General features: G+C 43.2%; 1 protein-coding gene across 1 annotated transcript in view; it reads left to right on the top strand.

The window, feature by feature from the left end:
* The window catches only part of c4h21orf58 (chromosome 4 C21orf58 homolog), a 97,809-nt gene that overhangs the window by 12,384 nt on the left and 59,652 nt on the right, over positions 1 to 25,773 (top strand). Inside the window, exon 2 of the mRNA XM_069934044.1 lies at positions 16,489 to 16,549. Coding sequence (XP_069790145.1) covers positions 16,489 to 16,549 — 61 coding nt within the window. The remainder of the gene's footprint in view (positions 1 to 16,488; positions 16,550 to 25,773) is intronic.

Consider the following 25,773-nt stretch of genomic DNA (forward strand, 5'->3'; position numbering starts at 1 on the left):
AGTCACTCGGTCGACCAAGGGGTCGTTCTTTGAGTGCCGGACGTGGCGTCGCAAAAGGATGGGGCCAGGGACGGTGAGCCATGCCGGTACAGTGGTTCCTGATTCAGATTTCCTCGGGAAAAGGAACATCTTTTCGTGGGGGGTGGCATTTGTTGCAGTACATAGGAGGGAGCGGATGGAGTGTAAGGCACTAGTGAGAACCTCCTGCCAGTGAGAGGTGGGGAGACCTTTAGACCGGAGAGCCAGTGTAACCGCTCTCCATATGGTGGCATTCTCCCTCTCGACCTGGCCATTACCGCGTAGGTTATAGCTCGTGGTCCTGCTTGAAGCAATACCACACTCCAGAAGGTACTGTCACAGCTCTGCACTCATGAATGAGGACCCCCTATCACTGTGGATGGAATTGGGGTACCCGCAGATGGTGAAAATACTGTGAAGGGCCTGTATCACTGAGGTGGCAGTGGTGTCTGGGCAGGCCACAGCGAATGGGAAGCGGGAGTACTCGTCGATGGCTGTAAGGATGTAGGTATTACGGTTGGTCGACGGTAGGGGCCCCTTAAAGTCTTCGCTAAGACGCTCGAAGGGGCGGGTGGCTTTGATAACGTGGGAGTTATCCGGACGGAAGAAGTGGGGCTTGCATTCAGCGCACACCAAGCAGGCTCTGGTCATGGAGCGGATCTCCTCGACTGTGTAGGGTAAGTTGCACGCCTTGACAAAGTGAGCAAACCTAGTGACCCCTGGATGACAGAGCGCCTCATGGAGTTTCCGTAGTCTGTCCATCTGTATGCTGGCGCACGTCCCCCTGGAGAGCGCGTCAGGCGGGTCGTTGAGCTTACCAGGCCGGTACAGGATGTCATAGTTAAAGGTGGAGAGTTCGATTCTCCATCTGGCGATATTGTCGTTTTTTATCTTACCACGCTGGGTGTTGCTGAACATGAAGGAGACCGCGCGTTGATCAGTCAACAGTGTGTAAAGCGCCTCCCAGCGAGGTAATGTCTCCAACGACGCACCGCTTCAACTATGGCCTGGGCCTCCTTCTCGATCGAGGAGTGTCTACTCTCCGGACCCTGGAGTGTTCTTGAGAAGAAAGCTACAGGCTGACCGGCCTGGTTCAAGGTGGCTGCCAGGGCGAAGTCGGATGCATCGCTCTCGACTTGAAACGGGACAGACTCATTGATCGCGTGCAGCGTCGCAGCAGCGATGTCGGATTTGATTCAATCGAAAGCCGCTGTGGCTTCGGTCGAGAGGGGAAAGGAGATGGTCTTGATAAGAGGACGCGCCTTGTCGGCGTAGTGTGGAACCCATTGGGCGTAATACGAGAAAAGGCCCAGGCAACGTTTGAGAGCTTTCTGGGTATGTGGGGGGGGGGGGGGGAGGGGGTAAGTCCATTAGGGGACGCATGCGGTCAGGATCTGGCATGACTATCCCGTTCTCCACCACACAACCTAGAATAGCGAATCGTGTGGTCCGGAAGACACACCTGTCCAAATTGTAAGTCAGGTTCAGCCGACGGGCAGTTTGAAGAAATTTGTCTAGGTTGGCGTCGTGGTCCTGCACATCGTGGCTGCAGATGGTGATATTGTCCAGATACGGGAAGGTAGCGGTTAGCCCGTTCTGGTCCACCATCCTGTCCATTTCCCGCTGGAAGACCGCGACACCATTCGTGACCCCGAATGGTACCCTGAGAAATTGATATAGCCACCCATTCGCTTCAAAGGCCGTGAATGGTTGGTCCTCGCAGCGGATCGGGAGCTGGTGGTAGATAAAGAAGGCTTGTCAAGCCATGAATAAAGCCATGAATACACGAGGCAATACCGCTTGACAATGCGGTATTGGGCGATCTGGTTCACCACATCCGTGATGCGTGGCAGGGGGTACGCATCCAGGAGCGTGAAGCGGTTAATGGTCTGGCTATTGTCGACCACCATCCGTAGTTTTTCCCCATTCTTAACAACCACCACCTGGGCTCTCCAGGGGCTTGAATTGGGTTCGATGATGCCCTCATCCAGCAATCTACGCACCTCACTCATAATGAATTGCCTGTTTTCGTAACTATATTGCCGATTTTTGGTGGCCACAGGGTTCCAGCCAGGGGTGAGGTTTGCGAAGAGTGCTGGCGGGGCAATCCGGAGTGTGGAAAGGCCGCAGGATTGGCCCCGGGGCACGGGGGCGGGTTGCTCGGGTGCTTCGGGGGTGGGGCGATGGCAGACTGAGATGGGGGCGTGGGGTCCCCCAAAGTGTAGGGACACCATTTGGAACTGACACTGGAAGTCTAATCCCAGCAACACTGGGGCGCACAATTGGGGAAGGACGAATAATTTGAAGTGGGTGACCGTCACGCCCTGTACTTCCAGCGTGGCGATGCAATACCCCTTTATCCCAGTCGAGTGCGACCTCGTCGCTAATGAGATCCTCTGGGTAGTAGGGATAATGTCAAGTCCCCAACGGAGAGCCAGATCTGGCTGGATAAAACTGTCAGTTGACCCAGAGTCAAATAAGCAATTGGTGTAGTGTCCATGCACTTTAATCACTTCCATTGCTCTGGTGAGGGGATGAGAGCATTGCTGGTTTAATGTTATTGAAGCAGTTGACAGGGGAGTTTTGCGCGATGATGTCACGCAACGGGATGACGTCACGACACGGGATGACGTAGTCAACGCTCGAGGAGCAGGTTGGAGGACCTCCCGGAAGTGCTGTTGTGGCGGCGTTGGCGGGTGAATGGTAAGTAGTGGGGTTTGTAGTTGCTCGCGATTGGCGGTGGGTAGGTCGTTGGTTGCGGCGGTCGGGCCCTGGCGGTCGTCGGCGATGGACGCTAGGGTGAGTAGCAGGTTGGCCACGGGGGTGGCTGTGGCGGCCGCAGCAGCGGTGGTAGCATCGGCCCCGGGGGTGGCTGTGGCGGCGGCAGCAGCGGCGGTAGTGGGGGCCCCGGGGGTGTCTGTGGCGGCGGCAGCAGCGACAGTAGCGTCGGCCCCGGGGGTGTCTGTGGTGGCGGCAGCAGCGTCGAGTGTTCCGCACTGGGGCGAGAGGCGGGCCAACACCATGATTGCGAGGGTGGGCTGCCCCTTCCGGGTTCGGCGTCTCTGTGACGTCAGGCGTTGCCGTGCAGGGGAGCCCTCGCTTTCATTGGACAAGAGCTCTGGGGAAGAAGAGTTTGAATGGGATAGCGGCGATTGGGCTTCACACGAGGCACTGTGTTTGCTGGCGGCCATTTTAGACCTACAGACTGCAGCAAAGTGGCTGTTTTTAAGGCACTTCTGGCACTTGGCTTTTCTTGCTGGGCACTGGGACCTGCTGTGCTTGTCCCTCCCGCAGAAATAACATTTTGGGTTCGCACGGGGCAGTGTAGCAGCAGCCAACAGGCCGTCAGTATCTCGGGGGGTGGTAGGGTAGAAGGGCACTCTACTCACATCAGAACGAGGGGTCCAGTCCCTAGAGAGCTCAGTGGACTTTAAGGCTGCATCCTCCATTGTGATTGCAATCCGGGCCACGTCCTCTAGTTTTTCTACCCCTTGCTCGAGCAAGCGCAGCCTCACTTCCTTTGATCTGAGCCCAGCCACATAGGCATCCCGGACGAGATTATTTGTGATCTCGGCAGCAGTTTTGTCCACACAGTTACAGTCCTTGCCCAATGCCTTTAATACTTGTAAATATGCCCTGCTGGACTCGCCGGGCTGTCGCTTCCTCGACGCAAGCACGAGCCGGGCATGAACTCTGTTCACCAGTTGATCATATAGTCCTTTCAGTACCTTTATGGCTGCGGTGTAAGTGGTCTCATCCTGGATGTTCTCATAGACTCTCAAGGACACCATAGACAGCAATGCTGTTAGACGCTGGTTATCCTCCTCCACCTGAATGAATCTCAGGAAGTTTTCAAAGTTCAGCAGCCAGAAGTTAAAGGCTTTGAAGGCTGTGGGTCGATATCAAGTTTTTCTGGCCGAGTTAAACGCTCCATCCCTTTCAAAAAAAATTCTTTTTGCTAATAAAATTGTAGAGCTCGTCGAAAGAACCAAAGACTTGTTGATCCAAACCAAGGCTTTTATTAGCAAAAGACCGGAGCTCTTCACAGGTGGCCGACCAGTCCGGAATGATCCGACCTGGCTAGGGACACAACCCTTTAAGGCCCAGACAATAGGCGTGGCTTAGCTCTCAGCCAATCGCTGTAAGCACAGTCTAGATACAGTAACTATATACACTATGTACATTGGTGATAGATCTGTACTATCACATCACTAAAATAGAGAAAGGAGAGAAAGTGGACTACTGTAATTACAGAGGAACCTCGCTGCCTGCCTGCCTGCTGGGAAATCCAAGCACCTTCTGCCAGTGGCCAAGAAGCTAATCCCCATGTCATTTTGTTGATCCATCCATCCAGATGCACAATGGCTGAGGTGTTCCAAGTGAAATTCAGGAGCAATACTGTGCTGTGCTTAACCTTTTCTGACCACAATTTGGACATTGTCAATCATAGAACTTAGCACAGGAACAGGCCAAACACAGAGATCCTGCAATACTGCCATAAAAAAAGATGCATCATTAAGCCAGCTTTGCTTTTTTTTTCTTTTTACACACTGAACCAAACATGCTGTCATTTTACAAAGCATGCCGGCATTCTGGAAGAAAGAGGTGTGATGTGTACAACAGCATTGGCATCTAGTGTGACGTACAACGTACATCAACATCCTATCCCATCCAGGTCCCCGCCCATCAGATCGCCCTTTTTACACAGAATTACACATTAATTCAGTGCTGTGACTACCTCCACTGCCGGATTAAATACAATGACCCCTGTTATGAGCCCAGAGGACCCCAAAACCCAGCAGCAATAAAAAATCACTAAGACAAATGGTTACTTAAACAAAAGTTGCTTTTAATCATTTTTAAGCATGAAAATAGGATCAAACTTAAACATCACTATTAACTTCACTCCCTTCTAATTCTAAGCCATGTGTATGTAATGTGTATATAAGTTCAAATAAAGTTCTTTGATTCACAGTCCAATCCCACTTCTCACTCCTCTAAGTTCACTGGTGTCAGGCAATTCTTATACTGTGCACAGAATTTAACATTTATGAATTTGACCAGGCTTTGGTGCTTAAAAGGTCAATGTTACCGCTCAGGAAGGTTCTTGTCAGTTTTCAGAAAGATTTATTGTTCGTTGGACACCTACAACTGATTCCTTCTGATCATCCACTTCAGGGTCTTGCCAAAGAAACTTGCCCCATCAGGGTTTTCCCACATGATAACCTTTTTCTTCAGATCCCCACAGAATTCCTTTTGGTTTCTCTTATTCCAAGTGAAACATTATACAGCCAGCCATCTCCTCTTCTATGGACCACAAGGGGTTTGACCAGGCTGAACTAAGAACTCACAACCCATCTTCAAAATGGGGTTTTTCCACAAGCTTGCCAGCTTGTCATGTTCCAGTCCCAGCTGCTGCTGCTGAACTGTAGAACTGAATTCTCTCTCTCAGAGAAAACCACATGACCCTCTTAGAGCAGCCAACTGCTCTCAGACTGTGGTTCTGGACCTAATCTTCCAAGTTTGTTCATCTGTTGCTTTCCAAAACAATAATCCATTACTCTCCTGCCTGCCCAATTAACACCTACTTGTGAAGTCCTTATCAGCATTCTTCAAAGTTTTTGCAAATGCACCCGGAGCCTAGATTGTCTGGCTTGAACAGAGCTCTGGTATTTTAAATGAGATCTGTTTTGAAGTGTTTGTATCTATGTGACCTAATTAAAAAACCTGCCACAATTTATCTCCTTTAAAACATATCTATATACAATATAAAATATTACAATCTGTCACATCCCCCATTCCATGTGAGTACCCTTTACACAGAATGGTGTGGTTCAATAAAGGCACAATATTCCCGCCTTGTAGAGGCTGTGTAAAAGGGGCTATAGATTCTGCTGCCTGAACATGATTTGTTCCCTTCCACTCCTCATGTGTCCATCTAGTAGCTTCTTAAATGCTATTATTGCTTCTGCTTCCACCACTACTCCTGGCAGCCACTTCCAGGCACCTACCACTGTGTGAAAAAAACTTTCCCCCTCATCTTCAATGCATAACCTTTAGTATTTGACATTTTATCCTTGGAAAAAAAGATTCTGACCGTCTCCCCAATCAATGCCACTCTTAATTTTATAAACTTCCATCAAGTCTCTTCTCAGCCCTTTGATGATCCAGAGAAAACAAGTTTGTCCAACCTCTCTTTGTTAATGATAGCCTTCCATCCAGGCAACATCCTGGATAAACCTCCTGCATTTTTTCCAAAGCCTCCACATCCTTCCTGTAATGGAGTTCGCAGAATTGCCCACAGTTTTCAAGATTCAATTATTGTCATTGTAATAAAACAGTGTCACATTACATGAAATTGCTTTTGCCTGCTGTAAAGCAGACAGATTCGCCATTGGCAGAAATTGCCTCAAGTGCCTCTTACGGTCAGAGAATGAGAAGCAAAAGAGTTCCCCACCCCCCCAGAGTCACTGAGCGACCATAGATTTGGCTCCAGCACTCCCACAGCCTCCACAGCTACACAGAGCCCACTCCAGACTATTGGCAACACGAGCTCCAGCTCAAAACCTCTAACATAGTCAGGAACCCTTCAGCACCCCCTTACATCCAAGTTCCAATACTTGATACCCCTTCGCCAGTTTCGAGCCAGTCTCCCAGGAGTCCGCAGCCTCTGTGGGTTCCTTGCCTTGAGTTACCAACAGCCCGCCATATGCATTAGTCTTTCAGTCGCTTTTAATCAGAGCCCCCTCACTAATCCGCTGCCGTGGTCACCATCCCATGGATTGTCTCCTCTGCTTCTCCTTCTCAGACAGGGGATGGTCTCCCCATTTTCTGGTGCCCTGCTCCAGTCCTTCGCTCCCCTGGAGTCTGCAACCCCTGGTGGCTGCTGCTGATCTGAGGCACCGCCATTTTGGATGCAGACCCCGCGGTTGCGGGATTTTAAATAAAACTAACGTCGGCTCCTTTAACAGGCTGTTGAAAGCCTGTGTGGAGCTGATGGCAGTTGACTGGGCGGTTGGACCCCACAAGAGCACTGTATCTCTGCTCCTTGCGGGTCCATATCAGCAACAATGCTGCTGTTACAGCAACGCTGGCAGTGCTGCCATTTTCATTTCCACATGGACATGCCTGTCTTTGGCCTCCACCATTACTGGGACATTCAGATGCTGAAATCTTGAACCAACAATGAGCTGCTGGAGGAACTCAATGGGTCAGGCAACATTCATGGGGAGAAATGGTCAGTCAATGTTTTGAGTTGGGGCCCCTTCTTCGAGATTAAAGTAGGAAGGGCAGATATCCAGCAGAAAAATGAGGTAGGTGATGGAAGGGCTTGGAAAGGGGTGAGAGGGGATGGGACAGAAGGTGGGTGAGGCGGTGAGATAATGGTAAGTGTGGGAGTCAGGTGTAGTAACGGTAACTGTGGGGGTCAGTTGTAGTCACAGTAATTTGACAAAAATTCACAGAACTTTTTTATTCAAGCATATATCAAGTCAGGGAGTTTCCCTCAGAAGGCTCACTTAGGAAAGGCTGCAGCGGCTGCTACACGGATTGAAATTCACTATGACCACTTTGGGGGTTTCATCGAACTGCTTTATTCAAACTTCATGCTTGTCCCTTTAAGGATAGCGTGAGCTCCACCCCCGTGTCAGCGGTGACATCACCACACTCGTCCGAGGCGTGAGTTTTACCCAAAACCATGCGGCATGGAGGTCCCCTGATGGCACTGCTACCCCGCCGGCATGGCAGTACAAGCGGGGCCGGTTCGCCACAAGTATGTGCGCCGCCACACAACACCACCAGAACCGGCTTATGCGTCTCTCCACCTGGACGGCCAGCCTCGTCATTTCAGCTGGACCATCGCTATTGGTTGGCTAAGGTCCAGGTGTGCTGCCTTGAGATGGTCGACTGTGAACAATTCCCCCTTACCCCCAATGTCCAAGGTGAATGTCTTGCCTGAGCACTGTAGGACTTTATAGGGGCCTTCGCAGGGATGCTGCAGTGGTGCGGTGTGTGGACTGCGCTGGACAAAACTAAATCAGCTGTGTCCAGCTCCTTGGTGATGCAGGACAGGCAGTTGCCATGGTGGGACGGTGGTGGGGGCACGAGTGAGGCAAGCATACCCCGTAAATCTGCCAGTAAGGTCCGACTCTCTGCTACAGGGCCGGTGTTTGAGCAGAAGAACTCCCCGGGAAGTGACAGCAGCATGCGTAGATCAACTCCGTGGATAATACCTGTAGGTCTTCCTTCAGAGCCGTTCTGATGCCGATCAGGACCCTGGGCAACTCATCCGTCTAACTGGGACCGGTGAGGCAAGGCATGAGGGCCGACTTTAGGTGCTGGTGGAAACACTCCACTAGGCTGATGGTGATGGTATGTGGTGGTGTGGTGGAGCTTGATTCCAAAGAGTTTCGCCAGCTGTGATCAGAGGGGAGATGTGAATTGGGCACCCCTGTCACTCATCATGTATGCCAGGAACCCAAACCTAGTAATCCAGTGGCACAGGTCTTGGTGGACGTGTCCCTCATTGGGATGGCTTCCGGCCACCTTGTTGCGCGGTCAACCACTATCAACAAACACAATGCTGACGTGTATGTGCTGGAAACTCTTGGCAGTGGAGTCAAACTGCTGTACTGGGGCCTTTACATGGCAGTGGACCTTGGAGGTCTAACATTGCATGCAGTTCCTCACTATCATTTGTCAGGTTGTGGGGAAACCTAACCAGGGTCCTCCAGTGACTCTATTACCACCTATTCCTGTTGTTGGGAACCTTTCACTAGGGTTATTGTAGATTGTGTAGGTCCCCTGCCAAAAACCAAGTCTGGTAACCAGTACTTATTAACAATTATGTGTGCAGCGTCGAGATTTTCAGAGGCTATACCACTGAGAAATATTAAAGCCAAAATGGTGGTAAAGGCTCTGGAAAGATTTTTCAGTGTTTGGACTACCGAAAGAGATCCAGAGAGACCAAGGATTTAACTTTATGTCTGGGTTGTTTCAACAGTTAGTTTATGAGTTGGGAATAAAACAGATCACTTCATCTGCATACCATCCTGAAACTCAGGGAGCTTTGGAAAGATTTCATTCTACCCTTAAAAAAATGAGAGTTTACTGTACAGAGAATCGAAAAGATTGGGATGAAGGTATTCATTGTTGTTTGCAGCAATGGAGGCTGTGCAGGATTCATTAGGGTTCAGTCCCTTTGAAATTGTGTTTGGACATCAAGTTAGAGGTCCTTTAATGTTGATAAAAGATCAGTGGGTTAATGAGGATGTACAGTTGAATTTGCTAGATTATGTTTCTAAATTTAAGGACAGGTTACATAAATTGTGGACTTTAGCTCAAGAGAATTTGGAAATGGCTCAGGGTAAAATGAAGCGTTTATTTGACAGTAAAGCTCAGGTGAGGAATTTTAAAACAGTAAGTTTTGATTTTGTTTCCAAGCACATGACAATCCTTTGGAAGTTAGATTTTCTGGACCAGACACAATTAAATCAAAACTGAATGATGTTAACTATGTTGTTAAAACTCAAGTTTGTCACATAAATATGTTGAAACCTTATTACGAGGATAAGGGTAGTGGAGAACAATCTGTATCAGAGGTGTTGGTTGTTGACAGTGGAGGAAGTGGTGGATCATAAGATTAAGGAAACAGAATCTTGTGAGGATAACCTTAAAGAAACCATGGTTCCTGTGCACCTGTCTAATTCAACAATTTTGGAAAATTTGGAAGAAAAGTTTGGCCATCTTAAGTTACAAGAGCAGATGTAGTTGAAAGAATAACTTTTGAAATATACAAATTTGTTTTTTGATGTTCCAAAAAGGACATCAATGATTTATCATGATGTAGATGTTGGAGAGGCAAATCCCATAAAACAGCACCCATAAAGAATAAACATTCAAAAGAGTAAAATCATGGATCAGGGGGTGGAATATATGTTGAGGAATGACATTATTAGACCTTCAAACTCAGATTGGAGTTCTCCTTGTATTCTAGTACCAAAACCAGATGGAACTGTTAGGTTCTGTACAAATTATAGGCAGGTTAAGTCAGTAACTAAAACAGATGCTTATCCTATTCTGAGACTAGATGACTGTATTGATAAAATTGGCAAAGCTAAATTTCTTACTAAGTTGGATTTGTTGAAGGGTTACTGGTGTCTGCCTTTAACTGAGAGAGGAAAGAATATTTCAGCTTTTGTAACTCCATCCAGTTTATACGAGTATAATGTGTTACCTTTTGGTATGAATAATGCCCCTACAACATTCCAGGGGACGATTAATTCTGTAATCCAAGAGTTAACACATACAGATGCTTATATTGATGACTTAGTCACAAAAAGTGACACATGGGAAGAACATCTAAGGCAAATGGACAAATTGTTTGCAAGATTATCCAAAGCAAACTTAACTGTTAATTTAGCAAAAAGTCAATTTGCAAATGCCACAGTAACATACTTGGGTTATGTAGTTAGTCATGGCAAAGTTGCACGTATTCAAGCTAAGATGAATGCAATTTCTGAGTTTCCTACTCCCAATGGCAAGAAAGCAGTGAGGAGGTTTTTTAGGAATGGCAGGATATCACAGAAAATTTTGCTGAGTTTACTCTTCCTTGAGCCAATCTTTTGAAGAAAGGGGAGAAATTTATGTGGACTAAAGATTGTCAGCCAGCTTTAGAAAATTTAAAGGAGATGCTGCCATTGCCCTGTGTTACAATCTGATTTTGACAGACCATTTTCTGATGCAGTGGATGCCAGTGAGGGAGCAGCAGGTTCAGTTTTATTGCAAAAACAATGAAATTGACCATACAGTTGCCACTTTTCAAAAAAATTCAATGTTCATCAAAAGAACTATTCCACTATCGAAAAAGAACTGTTAGCTATTATATTTGCTCTGCAAAATTTTGACGTGCATCTTGGTACCTCTCTCGAACCAATTGTTATATTCACTGACCACAATCCTCTGGTATTTTTGAATAAAATGAAGAATAAAAACAGAAGATTGTTAAACTGGAGATTTACAAGAATATGATCTGCAAATTAACCATATCAGAGATGTAAATAATGTGATTGCCAATTGTTTGTCAAGGTGTTAAAATTGATCATTTATAGAAATACTCTCGAAATTGAATTACTGTACTATAACATGTGTATATTGTGTATATTGTGTATATATGTGTATATTGTGTATTGTTATCTCTTTAGTGATTTTAAGACAGTTTAGTTATACCTGAATTTTAACTCAAGAGTTAAAATTCCCTTTAAAGGGGGAAGGTGTGACAGAGTATTTAGAGGTGGTTTGGGAGGAATTGTTAGAATAGTTTGCACACACACACATTTTATAAGACAATATTTGCAGGACTTTTGCAGAAGGCAACAAAGTATTAACAGCAGCTTGCCTGGGAGAGCATGTGATCTTTGCAGGTAGAGGAGAACTGTTTTGCTCTCACAGAGGGAGGGTGTGAAACACAGGAACCTCTTTCAGATGGCCACAATACCCGACTGTAAAGACACATATTATATGCCTGTGCGGCTGTCGGGTAGCCATCTGAAACCAAAAAAGCTGGCCAGGAGGTCTACTTACTGAACCCTTCCCCGAGAGGTATAATATCTTGACTGGGGTATTGATTGTTGCAGCTGAAAGTGGCCCGAGCTGCCAGGGGGCGGGCTGATGACGTCGCGGTGACGTCGTAAGCCATCGACTTCTGTGTCAAGGAAGCCGGAGATATTAAGATATTATCTGTTGAAAGCTATTATGTTACATTCTGAATTTGAAATAATAAACTAAATGTTCTTTCATAATGTTCACAATTTTTCTGACCAGGCAGGTTCCAGTTACTAAAGTAAGTTAGATTTCTTCAATTTTTTTTGCACCCTCTCCCGCTGCCAGTCTCCCTCCCCCAACCCGACTCCCGCTGCCAGACTCCGCCCGACTTCCGCTTCGGGAGTGGGGTGGGAGGGAGACAGACAGCGGCAGTCAGGCTGGATGGAGCATTAAACCTGTTGACTGGGAAACAAGGATAGGGATTCAGTTGAAACCAGAATTTGCAATAATTGAGAATGAGATTAATCAAGTGATATGTCCAACTCAATTTTGATCTAGAGGAACAGGAAAACATATATTGAAGACAAAAAAAAATTCAAATATAGTTTATTCAGTGACCCAATGGAAATATAGGGTATGATTATAACATTTGAAATGAGCATTAGAATTAAAGTATTGGTATAAGAAATGTGATAAATCTGTCAATCTGACTTTGAATTCAGTTATGAACCTACATGTTGATTATCAAGTGAAAAACACAGCAGAAATCCCAATTGGACTGCATTATATTAAATAGCATAGTCTTTTCGAGTAATTAAAATTGTTAATTATTTGCAGACAATCCTATGTATAAAATGGAATGAAAGCCATTTCTGTCTGACTGCACTGAGAGAGTGCATGTGGCAAATACATGACATTCACCAAGTCTGGTATGGATAAAGCGAAGCAGTTTCTGACTATGGTCCTCTATGAGTCTCAAACTGTTTGATGGTAATATAAGAATTGCCTTTAGTAGGTAGTCAGTTACACTCATATTATTGAGATATTATGGCTTTGAATAATTTAGTGTTAAAATTGTTGTCTGTAGAGATCAGTCATTGATTTTGAGAGGTGTGGCATGTTTGCAAGATTTTCTGCCAGACAGAAAAACTGGGGGAAGTGCATTCATGTGGTTTATAGAAGAATTGATGCAATTGATCAACCTGGTATTACAGATTAAATAAACTTGAATCAGTGAATTTCATACTTATGATGAATGTTTATCACTATTTGCAAATAAGAAGAACGAGCTTTTGGAGCAGCTGTTTCTGAATTTCAAACAGGGAACCTGTAGCAATAGAAAATCCATACAATTATCATGACTTCAGCATTGGTAAGAGTTACAGATGTGAGTAGCACAAACTGATGGCACGGTGGGCGAGGGTGGGGGACCGGCAGTGGGAGTCGGGTGGACGAGGGTGAGGGTGGGAGACCGGCAGCGGGAGTCAGGCAGGCGATGGTGGGGGGGTGGGGGAGGAGATCGGCGGCAATGGGAGTCAAGTCATGCCTGAGTTGTTTGTCAGGCATGCCTTGATGCGCTGCTATGACGTGAGAGCAGCGTGGGGGGGACTTGCCACTGTCCCGAGTAGTCGGTTTTCATTGCTAGGCAGCTAGCAGTCAGATGGCATGTTTAGGTGCCAGTAAGCCGTCCGTTCCGTGGCCACCTAAACGTGCCTGCAGGTGCCTAATTTTCATCTGAACACCTAAAAGCAGCTAGAGAGAGGAGACCGAAATCAGTTCCGGAAGGACAAAGCTGGCAAACTTTGGAAGGCTGCCTAGTCAAAGGAGGAGATTGGCGGTCTGAAAGGTGACATGAAAGAAAGAGGATCATCTGGAGAACCTTGAAGGGGGCAAGTTTTGTCAGCAAAACTGATTGAGAAGAAATCAGTTGCGAATGTCCTGGAAAAGGAATCTTTCTCTGAAAACCAGCAAGAACCCTCCTGAGTGGTAACCATTTGCCTGTTAAGCACCAAAGACTGGTGAACTTTGTTAATGCTAACTTCTGTGCACAGAACAAGAATTGCCTGCAACCAGTGAGATTGGACTGTGATGCCAAGAACGTTTCTAATCTTACATTTACATTACACACACCTGCGTTTAGTGTTAGAGGGGGGATTGAGTAGTTAGGTAGGTTAAATAAGTAGGTCAAGTAATAAGTTAAAGTCTAATTCTGTTTTAACCATATAAACATTTACGGAGCGGAAACAGGCCATGTTGGCCTTTCAAGTCCGCACCGGTTCACTGATTTTTGTGCGCCCTCTTCAGGCATTGGTCCTGGTAGATCTTCATTCAATAATTTTCTTGCTCAATTATAATTTAAAACTACTTTTGTTTATGTAATCCTGTGTTGTGGTACATATCCATTGCTGTTGGTTTCCTGAAGAAAAACCTTACAGTCACGGGGAAAACATACAAACTCCTTACAGAGAGTGTGGGATTTGAACTAGGGCTGCTGGTGCTGTGATAGTATCGTGCCAACTACGATGCTAACTGTACCGCCCATGGATGCTGCCAGACCAGCTCTGTTTGTCCAGCACTTTTGTGTATTTACTACAATCACTGCATCTGAAAACTTTTTTTGTTTCACTCCTTCCTGTTCAGTGGTGTGTTGTTAGCCAAACATTTGCTTGAACATCGTTTGTTTTATTACAATTGCTGGTATGACTCACTTAATTTGTACCTCTGATTTGCTAATCATCCGTTTGTGCTGCTCATATCTGCCCTGCAAGTTTCTAAATCCTATTTATTTCTGGTAAGTCACATGCTTTCTTAGCACCCAGATGTCATGTTTGGGAGGTTGTTGTGTGATAACTAACCACCAACCCAAGCTTATCGCATAGTGATCAGTCTGTTCAGAGAATTTAGTAACCAGGGTGAGTCTGGTGGAGTGGCTGGAAGATTGAGAATTCCAGTTTCATCAAGCTAATTTGATTCACCTCCTGCCAATACACAAAATGTGTAAGTCATTTGGAAGTTTGCAGTTGCATTGGTTTAAACTGAGAAGTGACAAAATTTAAAGGACTGTGAAGAATTAGATACTTCATACGGAGGATCATGATTTCTGTATCTGGAATGATCTACCAGAGGAGCTGATAGAGGCAGTGTTAAAATTTAATCTGTGCAGGAAGCTAGTTTAGATCCACAAACTTGAGGAACAACATCATAGCTTTAAACCCAACAGCATGAACACTGAGCTTTCTAATTTGAGGTTACCCACCCCCATCTGATTCCATTGTCTCCATCTCTTTATTCATTCCTGTACTTAACCTCTTAAGTTGCACACGCTCCCTCTCTCCCCAATTCTCCGGCGCGCGCTCCCTCTCTCACCTTTCTTCCACCCCTCCCCCTCTGTCTCTAATGGTTTCTGTGATGGAACACTCTATTACAGTCATTGTACTGGTTGGCCCACCCCTGATACTGCAACTCCTCCCTATCCAAGATCCTAATAAAGTTGGTATTGCCCAATCCCCTCCCTCCGTACTGCCTTGTAATTGGGCCAACAGCATGTAGGATTAGACTAAGTTTACAGTGATTAAAGCCTATTAATCTGACTTCTGGTTTGTTGGCTCTAATTGGTTGCACTACAGTTTCTCTTTGAATATTTTATTTCTAATTTTTCCAAATTCGGACAATTTCAATAATTCACAATACAACAATCACAATTATCAAGTATATTTACATACTCTACTGAGTTTTATCCCTCCCTGCATGACACAAAGCACTACGGTTTTTCTGTCCGCTTGCCTCTCAACCCTCCCCTCATACTGTATCATTTCTGGGTCCCAGTTTTGTTCCCTTTATTTTAAAATTGCATCATTGCATCTCTCTTCATCCTGATAAAGGATCCAACCCAAAACACTGACTGACCATTTCTACCCACGGATGCTATCTGACTTCTGAGTTCCTGCAGCAATTTTTTCACTCCTCAAACAGACTACATCTGCCTGGAGTTCTTGCGACTGGCAAGGAACTATGGACTTGACTCCCAAGGTCCCTCTGCGCATTAACATTCCTCACAACCAAATATTTTGCAGCAGATACTTTCATGAAAAAAAATCCCCCTTCTTCCAAGGGAAAGATTAATTTATTGCGAAAAAAAAAGCTTATTGTGAAGGGGGTAACAATATTGATGATTGTCAACCTGGGTAATTAGCAGAAAACAGTAATTAGATGGATGGATAATGTTCTGTTGGCAAGATGTAACAAATGATGTGTCCCATGGATCATTACTGAAATTTTTATGAATCATACAAATAATTTTTAAGATGACAGTGTAGTTTGCCAAGTCACCTGATAACATAATACAAAACCAACTGTAGAGCATAATATTAGTAATGAACAATGTACATTAAGATTGAAGACGGGGGGGGGGGGGGGGGGGGTGGGGGGGTGGCTTGGGAGGAGGGGGGGGAGAAAAAGTCACTGTAAATGTGTGAAAAAGAAAAAGTGTATATCATGGCTATTGTGATTTATGGTGTGAAAAATAAAAAAAAAAGATTGAAGACATAACCAATTTTCCAAGAAAAACATTTAAATAGCACAGTAGCAATCTTCTCCCCTACTTACCCTTAAGCCGTGAGAGAAAGAGGAAGGGAGGGCTTAGGAGGTGCACAAGAGATGTACACTGCCGAACTCATTCCCATTGGAAACATTATTAAAATGACAATAAATACAAGCAACTCATTGAGATAAAATTCACAAGTATAGAATTGAGAATAGATATTATTAAAACCCATTTTTAACTCTGTTACATACATCTAGAATTAACAACAGATGTGTAATTGTCCAGTATATTCAGTTGGCAAAGCAAAATGAAAACCCTATCCCATGAAAAAGAGTGTATTTTCTCTCTCATAGATTGCATTAAATGTCCATTGTTTTTAATTTCAGAAACTGGAGAATGAACGAGAAAATCTGGAAGACCAGACAGACACACCAGCATCCACTGAACGTAAGAACCTGCTTGTGATAGATGCTGGGGGCGTGGGAGATTTAAATGTGCATGCTTGAGAATCAGAGACTGAGAGGTGGAACACTGGTGATCAGATACAAGAACAGAACAAATGGGAGTGGGAGAAGACCAGAGTGCTTTTGATCTTGTTCCACCATTCACTGACTGATGTTGTGCTACATGTTTACTTTCCCACCCAGAGATCATGGCACCTGAATCTCAGTGCCCATAACTATGTCAGTCTTGAATACACTCAACAAACAAGTAACAATATGAGAATTCATACAAAGCTATCTCTGCTTCTGAAGCGATGCATCCTTGCTCAAGCCTCTCTATCAAAAAAGTAACAAGAAAATGTCTTACCATCTCTGTCAATCACTCTCAGAATAGTACGTTTTAATAGGATCGTTCCTCATTCCTCTAAAAGCCTTCAAACCTTGCTTGATCACTTTTAATCAGAAGAGCCATATCTGAGAATCGGTCCTGTAAACCTTTGCTCTATTTCATCCATCATGTCCTTCTTTGGTTGAAGACCCCAAATCTGGAATTCAAGCCCTCAGCAACCTCAAGTAACTAGCAAAAAAGGAAAATAAATAGATAAAAAATTAAATAAAAGTTTAAAATTGTAAAAGTAAACATTCTCCAGAGTTGCACATAAGACTTTGTGAAGATGAGAGAAAATATTCAGCCAGTGGAGTGCCTTGGTCATGCTTTGCTCATAGCAACCATTTAAATAAAGTTGTGTTTGAATAAAATGGCGTCACCCAGGATAAAGAACTGGTTGATACTGCTTGTCATTGGGGTGACTCTCTTAAAGTGTCTCCTTATTCCTGCTTAGTAAGAGCCTTTATCTTTATTAGTATATTATTAAATACATTAGTAAGGCTTTATCTGTTTTCTTGGGAGAGGGGGGAGTTAATTATGATGTTATTGTTCATCTATGGGGCAGCTCAGTGGAGAGAGGAACCTCCAGATGCAGTGACAGTTGAATGTTTTCAAAAAATGTGACTGAAACCAAAAGTAAAATGCTTTGAGGTTTATATATTCATACAAGTGAAGTTTGTTCAGTGTAGTATTTTTCTCTTTTAAATTGCTTATTCTTAATGCTGGTGTATTAGTTACACATTTTAAAAGTGAGTCTAGAGCAACTTGGAAAACTTGCTTATCTGGCATCTCCCAATCCCCAAAGTCACTGGATACTGAGTGTTTTACTGGATGTTTGTTGTTCTTTCATCATCTCATGAATGGGCATCCTACTGATTCTGCAAACATGTTGATCATTCCTCCAATATTCATGACTAAATTATTAATGAGTAGAACAAGCAGCAAAGGTCCCAGCTCAGATAGCTATAGTACACTGTCGTCCCAGGCTACCATTCAAAAAGCAACCCTTCACCATTCCCCTCTGTGTCCTGTAGCAAGCTAATTTTAAATTCCATTGGCCAAATTGCAATGGATCCCATTGGCTTTAATCAGAAGGTAAATAGAAAAAGGATGGGGTTCATTTGGGAACAAAAGGACAACCTTCAAAAAGTTCAGAGTTCAGATTTATTGTCAGTCCACACATACTTGACATCACATACAACCCCAAGATTCTTTTTCCTCTGGACCAGTGGTTCTCAACCTTTTTCTTCCACTCACATACCACTTTAAGTATTCCCTATGCCATAGGTGCTCTGTGATTAATTAGTAAGGGATTGCTTAAGGTGGTATGTGGGTGGAAAGAAAAAGTTTGAAAACCACTGTTTTAATCGTATCTCATTGACTCGTTATGTACGGTTTCATAACTCCAAAGGAAATGGGCCAATGACAATTTTTCTCAAAAAATATTTCAGTAACCATTGTGTCTAGAGCAGTGATTCTCAACCTTCCCTTCCCACTCACATACCACCTTAAGCAATCCCTGACAGAGCATTGATGGCATAGAGATTACTTAAAGTGGTATGTGAGTGGAAAGAAAAAGGTTGAGAACCACTGTTATAAACTGTACTCAAGAAGAAATGTGTACCAAACAAATGTAAACAAACTGAATATGCAAATACAGAAAAATAAACATTCAGTAATAAATAAGGAGCAAAGCAAGAGTCCTTAAATGAGTCTCTGAATGAGTCAGTTGTTCTGATGGTTGAGGGGGCAGTAACTACAGTAAATCCCGGTTATCCAGAATTCAAGCAACTGGCAGCCTCAAGCAAAAAAAAACCACAAATAGGCAAAAATACAAAAATGTAGCGGCTATTAATGGCAGCGCTACTGAAATGAAGTACGTCCACACAACACGAGGGTGAACCAGTAACTGACCTTATTTGAATCTCTTACGCTGCTTTTAGGGGACAACCCTCTTCCTGTCTGGGCACATTGGTATAAGGGAGTGACATCAGCGTGTAGTGGAGTCCCTGTTTACTCAGCAATGTGCAACCAGGAAGTGGTGAATCTCCCAGGCAACGCAAGTTGCCAAACACTGGCTTCTTATGAGAAGGGAAGGGGGCCCACGCCATCTTGTATCAGCTGACTGGGGTGGCAATTCGGCTCATCTAACTGCGTGGTTGCTCAGCCTGCTGCACCACATGCCCCCCCCTCAGAATCACTGCCACCCTTTAAGCAAGTCACAGTACTGTCATTAGATGGACGGCCTGTGGCTGACCTGGGGAGCTGGGACAGGCTGGCCTGAGTCCAAGTGCGCTGCCTTGAGCAGTCAATGGTAAACATGTCCTGTCTGCCTGCCAATGTCCAGGTGAAAACGACACCATCACGCTGTAACACCTTGAATGGGTCTACGTAGGGACATTGCAGGGGTGTTACTCGCTGTCCTTTGCTAACAAAAATGAAGTTGGTGGACTATAGACCCGCAGGGACGTGGCAGAGTGGAGAGCAGTGTTGGGAAGGTGGCGGAGGTTTCAGCTTACCCATCTGTTCCCTCAAGCACTGAAGGACGTCTAAGGCACTGGGTTGTGGGCTGGGAGGGTTGAAGTGAATGTCCCCTGTGATGTTAAGCAGGAAGCCGTACTCTATCTCAGCAGACAAAGCTGGCAGGTCTTCTGGTACTGTGCAAGTTCCCAACAGCACCCATGGGAGTTCATCCATCCAATTAGGGCCTTGAAGTCAAGCTTTCAGGGCGGTGGAAACATTCAACAAGTCTATTTGCCCAAGGATGGTAGGCCATGGTGTGGTGTAACTGGCTGCCGCAGAACTTGGCTAGGTTGGACCAGAGCAAGGACGTGAACTGGGCCCCTCTGTCCGAGGTGATGTGGGTCAGGATGCCAAAGCATGCAACCTTGCTAGACAAAAAAGCTCTGGCACAAGTTTCTGTCACATGTGGGCAGGGGTATCGCGTCCGGCCAATGGGTAAAACAGTCAATTATTGTAAATAAATACTGCATACCTTGGCAGATGGGGAGTGGGTCAACGATGTGAGTCCGAACTCCTGTAACCTGTCAAAAAAGGAATCAGGTGAATCCTGTGCATGCATGAGATGCTGAAATGTCTTAATCTGAAAGGCATCCGGAGGAACTCGAAAAGGCCAAAAGGTGTAATAATGGCCATTTGAGACATTGTTAGGATGCACCAGAATCTGATGGTACCCCTGGACGAGGTCCACCTTCAAGAAAATTCAGCAACCAGGAGTCATGTGATGGAGTAGTGGCCGGTAGGAGAATACCAGCCCTCTCCAGAAAAGAAGGAAAAAAGTAAAGAAAAAGCAAAACCACAGACACACAAACCACAACAAATTAAAAATAAAGGTGTGGAGAAAATGGCACCAAAGAAAGAAAAGCCAAAAACAACGGGAAGAAAAGAAGAAGGAAAGACATCGGAAGAGAAAGGTGAAGGGCTTACCTGTACGAAGAAGCAGGGACCCGCCGTGGAGGAGCCCACTCCCTGAGGTCAGTGGAAACCCCGAAGGGTCATGACCCACCGAGCGCAGGACGACAAGGATGGCTCACGGAGCCAAACAGAGGTGCACAACCGCGCATGCGTGAGGAATCGTACATGTGTGATGCGCACGATAAAGACAACACCGATGGGAGGGGGGACTGGCTGAGGAGTGGAACTCCACAGCTTGAACAGATGAGAATGACCCGACAGCAGGGCTCCCAGCAGGAAGACAGAAAATAATGGGAAAGAGAAGGAGGAGAGTGAAAAAAGGAAATCAGAGACACAGCAGACGACCAGCCAGAGGAAGAGGACCAACATCAAGACACCATTAATGAAAATAAAAATACCCAGCAAACTAAGATAAACAGCCCAACAAGAAAGTCAGAAGAGACACAGATACAAGGAAGAGAGGTAGAGGACACAGGTCCTGGAGTGGACTCAGAGGAAGAGGAGGGAGAATATCAAGCTCTGCACAGAGAAACAGAAGATAAAGAGAATGGACTGTACATAGATAGGAATTTTTTTGAAGAATATATGGAAGCAGTAAAAGAATGGCAGACACAAGAATTTAATGAAATAAAAATAAGAATAAAAGGTACAGAAGAAAAAGTGAGTAGATGAGAGATGGTCATGACAGAAATAGGGAAAAGAGTAGACAAGGTGGAAGAATGAGAAACAGCTATAGAAATGGAGGTAGATGACTTACAAAGAAAATTGGAAGAATCTGATAAAAAAAAGTTAAAGAAACAGGAGTTGTTAGCTCAGAAGATGGATATAATGGAAAATTATAATAGAAACAATATAAAGATAGTGGGCCTTAAGGAAGATGAAGAAGGCAAAGATATGAAAGAATTTATAAAAGAATGGATCCCCAGGGTCCTAGGAATGCCAGAATTACAGGAAGGAATGGAAATAGAAAGGGCACACAGAACATTAGCCCCAAAACCACAGTCACAACAAAAACCAAGATCCATTTTAGTAAAATTCCTGAGATATATGACAAGAGAAAATATATTGGAGAAGGCAATGAAAAAAATAAGAGAAGACAAAAAGCCACTGGAATACAAAGGTCAAAAAAAATTTTTCTACCCAGACATAAGTTTTGAGCTCCTGAAGAAGAGGAAGGAGTTTAACGCAGCAAAATCGATCCTATGGAAAAAAGGCTATAAATTTATGTTAAGATATCCAGCAGTGCTTAAAATAGTTATCCCGGGGCAGCAAAGCAGACTGTTCTCGGATCCGGAGAAAACACAAGAATTTGCAGAACGCCTGCAAAACAGACAGAGAGATGAAGAGATGTAACAAGAATGATGTCAAACTACATATAAAGAAGAAGAATAAAGTATAAGTAAGAACTAAGAAAGGGAAGAAAGGAAGTAAGGGGGGGAAAAAAGAGGGTGAGCTTTGTTATATGTGAAGATAAAAGTCTTTTCTGGAGGTGGCTGGTTGGGGGAGAATAACAGTCACTGCGAAAACAGTTGACGCTTGGGAGCGTGTTCGCAATCCAAATGGAGAGGAGAGGTGTCGTTGGCCGACAAGGGACAAAGGGCAACTCAGAGAGGGGGGGACTTTTGGGATTAAAGGAATTTTAGATGTGGGAATAGTGGAAATATTTTATGTTTTAGAAGTGTTGTCTTACAGTGTGTTCAAAAAAAGAAAACAGAAATGGATAAGGAGGGAAGGTGGTGATGAGGAAATGGAAAGGTAAACAAAGTATGAAATGGCCATGTTGAACTATATGACTATAAATATTAATGGAATACATAACCAAATCAAAAGGAAGAGGCTGTTAAATTTACTGAAGAAAGAAAAAATTGATATAGCATTCATGCAAGAAACACATCTAACTGAAGTGGAACACAAGAAATTAAGGAATGATTGGGTAGGGCACGTAACAGCAGCATCATATAATTCAAAAGCCAGAGGAATAGCTATATTATCAATAAAAATGTACCAATTAAAATAGAAGAGGAAATAATAGATCCAGCAGGGAGGTATGTAATGATAAAGTGTCAGATATATTCAGAATTTTGGAATTTTCTCAATGTATACACACCTAATGAAGAAGATCAAAAATTTATGCGAGATATCTTTTTGAAGATTGCAGATATGCAGGGGAATATACTGATAGGAGGGGACTTTAACCTTAATTTGGACTCAAAGATGGATAAAACTGGAACAAAGAGTAGCAGAAAGAACAAAGTAACCAAATTTATGGTTAAATCGATGCAGGAAATGCAACTTTTGGATAGATGGAGGAGACAACACCCAAAGGAGAAGGAATACTCATATTATTCGGATAGACATAAAATATACTCAAGGATAGACCTGTTCCTGTTGTCAGCTCACATCCAAGGGAGAGTTAGGAAAACGGAATATAAAGCTAGATTGTTATCGGATCACTCACCCCGTTATTGGCAATAGAGCTGGAGGACATCCCACGGAGAATGTATAGATGGAGATTAAACTCCATGCTACTTAAAAGACATGATTTTAGAGAATTAATTGAGCAACAAATTAAAATGTACTTTGAAATAAATATGGAATCAGTGAAAGATAAGTTTATACTATGGGATACAATGAAAGCGTTCATCAGAGGGCAGATAATAAGTTATGTAACTAAGATGAAGAAGGACTACAATCGGGAAATAGAACAGTTGGAAAGGGAAATAGCAAGTACAGAAAAAGAATTAGCAATAAGGGAAGATACAACAAAAAGAAGAGAATTGGCGGACAAAAAAATAAAATATAAAACACTACAAACATACAAGGTGGAGAAGAACATAATGAAGACAAAACAGAAGTGCTAGGAGAGAAAATGCACAAAATACTAGCTTGGCAGCTTAAGACAGAACAAACTAAAAGAATGGTATTGGCATCAAGGAAAAAGGACAAACAAATTACATATAACCCAACGGAGATCAACAAAAACTTCAGAGAATTTTACGAGCAACTATATCGAACTGAGAACGAAGGGAAAGACGACAAAATAGATGAATTTCTAGCTAAAATTTAACTACTGAAATTGCAAGCAGAGGAGCAAAATAAATTAATAAAAACATTTGAAATAGAGGAAATACAGGATATATTAAAAAAACTACCGAACAATAAAACGCCAGGAGAGGATGGACTTCCAATAGAATTCTATAAAACATTTAAAGACTTATTAATTCCTCCACTCCTGGAAGTAATGAACCGGATTGAAGAAACACAAAACATGCCAGATTCATGCAAAACAGCAATAATTACAGTAATACCAAAGACGGGGAAAGATCCACTAACACCAGCAACGTATAGACCAATATCTCTACTTAACACAGATTATAAGATAATAGCTAAACTATTAGCAAACAGATTGGCCGACTGTGTACCAAAAATAGTAAAACTAGATCAAACTTGATTTATTAAAAGACGAACAATGGACAATATCTGTAAGTTCATTAACTTAACCCATGCAGTACAAGGAAACAAGATGCCAACAGTGGCGGTTGCTTTAGAAGCAGAGAAAGCCTTTGATAGAGTAGAATGGAATTATTTATTCAAAGTACTACAGAGATTCAACCTACCAGAGAAATATATTAATTGGATTAAAGCATTATATAAGGGACCATTGGCGAAGGTGACAGTAAATGGATATATATCAAACCAATTTAAATTAAACAGATCAACTAGGCAGGGATGTCCACCATCTCCCTCACTGTTCGCGTTAGCTATAGAACCACTGGCAGGACTGATAAGAACAGAAAATAAAATAGGAGGGATAAAAATAAAAGAGAAGGAATATAAAATCAGTCTATTTGCAGATGACATCATAGTATACTTTACAGAACCAGAAATATCAATAAAAGAATTACATAAGAAATTAAAGGAATATGGAGAAATATCGGGGTACAAGATCAACGCAAATAAAAGTGAAGCAATGCTAATGAATAATGCAGATTTCACAAAGTTTAAGAAAGAATCACCATTTAGATGGCAAACACAAGCAATTAGATACCTTGGTATACAACTAGATAATAATCTGGGCCATCTATACAAACTAAATTATCAGCCATTAATGAAGAAATTACAAGATGACTGAAAGCATTGGAAAGACACCACTAACACTGATAGGAAGGGTAAACTGTATTAAAATGAGTATCTTCCCAAGGATACAATATCCATTTCAATCATTACCAATTCACCTAACATAAATTCTTCATGGAGCTAAAGAGAATAATAAGGAAAAACCGAGGATAGCGCTAGATATATTATCAGAATGGTACAAACAAGGGGGCTTACAGCTACCAAACTTTAAGAATTATTATAGAGCAGCACAATTAAGATACCTATCAGATTTTTATCAAACAAGGGAAAAACCAGATTGGACCAGATTAGAGCTAGATAAAATAGGGGAGAAGGTGCCTGAAAATATACTATATAAGTGGGATGAAAAGTTGGTGCAACATGGGAATTCACCAGTACTGCACCATCTGCTCAACATTTGGAAGAAGATTCACGTAGAAAGGAATAAAACAAATTATCAACTACCAAAATTAATATTGACGCAAAATAAACTAATCCCTTTCACGATAGATAACCTTTCCTTTAAAGAATGGGAGAGAAAAGGGATCAAAAGAATAGAAAATTGTTTTTCAGGAAATAAATTATTATCTTTTGAACAAATGAAGGACAAATATGGTATAACTCATGGTACAATCTTTGCATACCACCAACTGAAAACCTACTTGAAGATCAAATTGGGAAGCAGTCTGAGGTTACCAGAAGGAAGCAATTTTGAATATATGATTACAGACACAATGATAATTAAAAGATTTATAACAAACATGTACATCAAACTGCAAGAAAAGGAGAACGAGGAAACAAGCTGTAAACCTAAACAAAAATGGGAACAAGATCTAAACATAAAGATAAAGAATGAAACATGTGAAAAGCTATGCTCCGGAACTATGAGAAATATAATAAACACGAGGTTACGCATTATACAATATAATTGGTTAAACAGGCTATACATCACACCCCAAAAGTTAAATAAATGGGACCCAACAGTATCAGACAGATGTTTTCGCTGTAAGAAGGAAATGGGAACAACAGTACATGCAATTTGGGCATCTGAGAAAGTGGAAAAATTTTGGGAAGATCTAAACCAGGTATTAAATAAAATCACAAAAAGCAACATACCAAAAAATCCAGAGATCTTTCTTCTAAGCAATATAAGAAGTAAAGAACTTGGACTCGATTTGGATGAAGCACAAAAAAGATTTATAATAATAGCCTTAGCTGAAGCAAAAAAATGTATTATGTCAACCTGGAAATTAGAAGATAGCCTGAGAATACAGCAATGGTACATAGAA

This window comes from Narcine bancroftii, chromosome 4, assembly GCF_036971445.1.
Source record: "Narcine bancroftii isolate sNarBan1 chromosome 4, sNarBan1.hap1, whole genome shotgun sequence".
NCBI lineage: Eukaryota > Metazoa > Chordata > Chondrichthyes > Torpediniformes > Narcinidae > Narcine > Narcine bancroftii.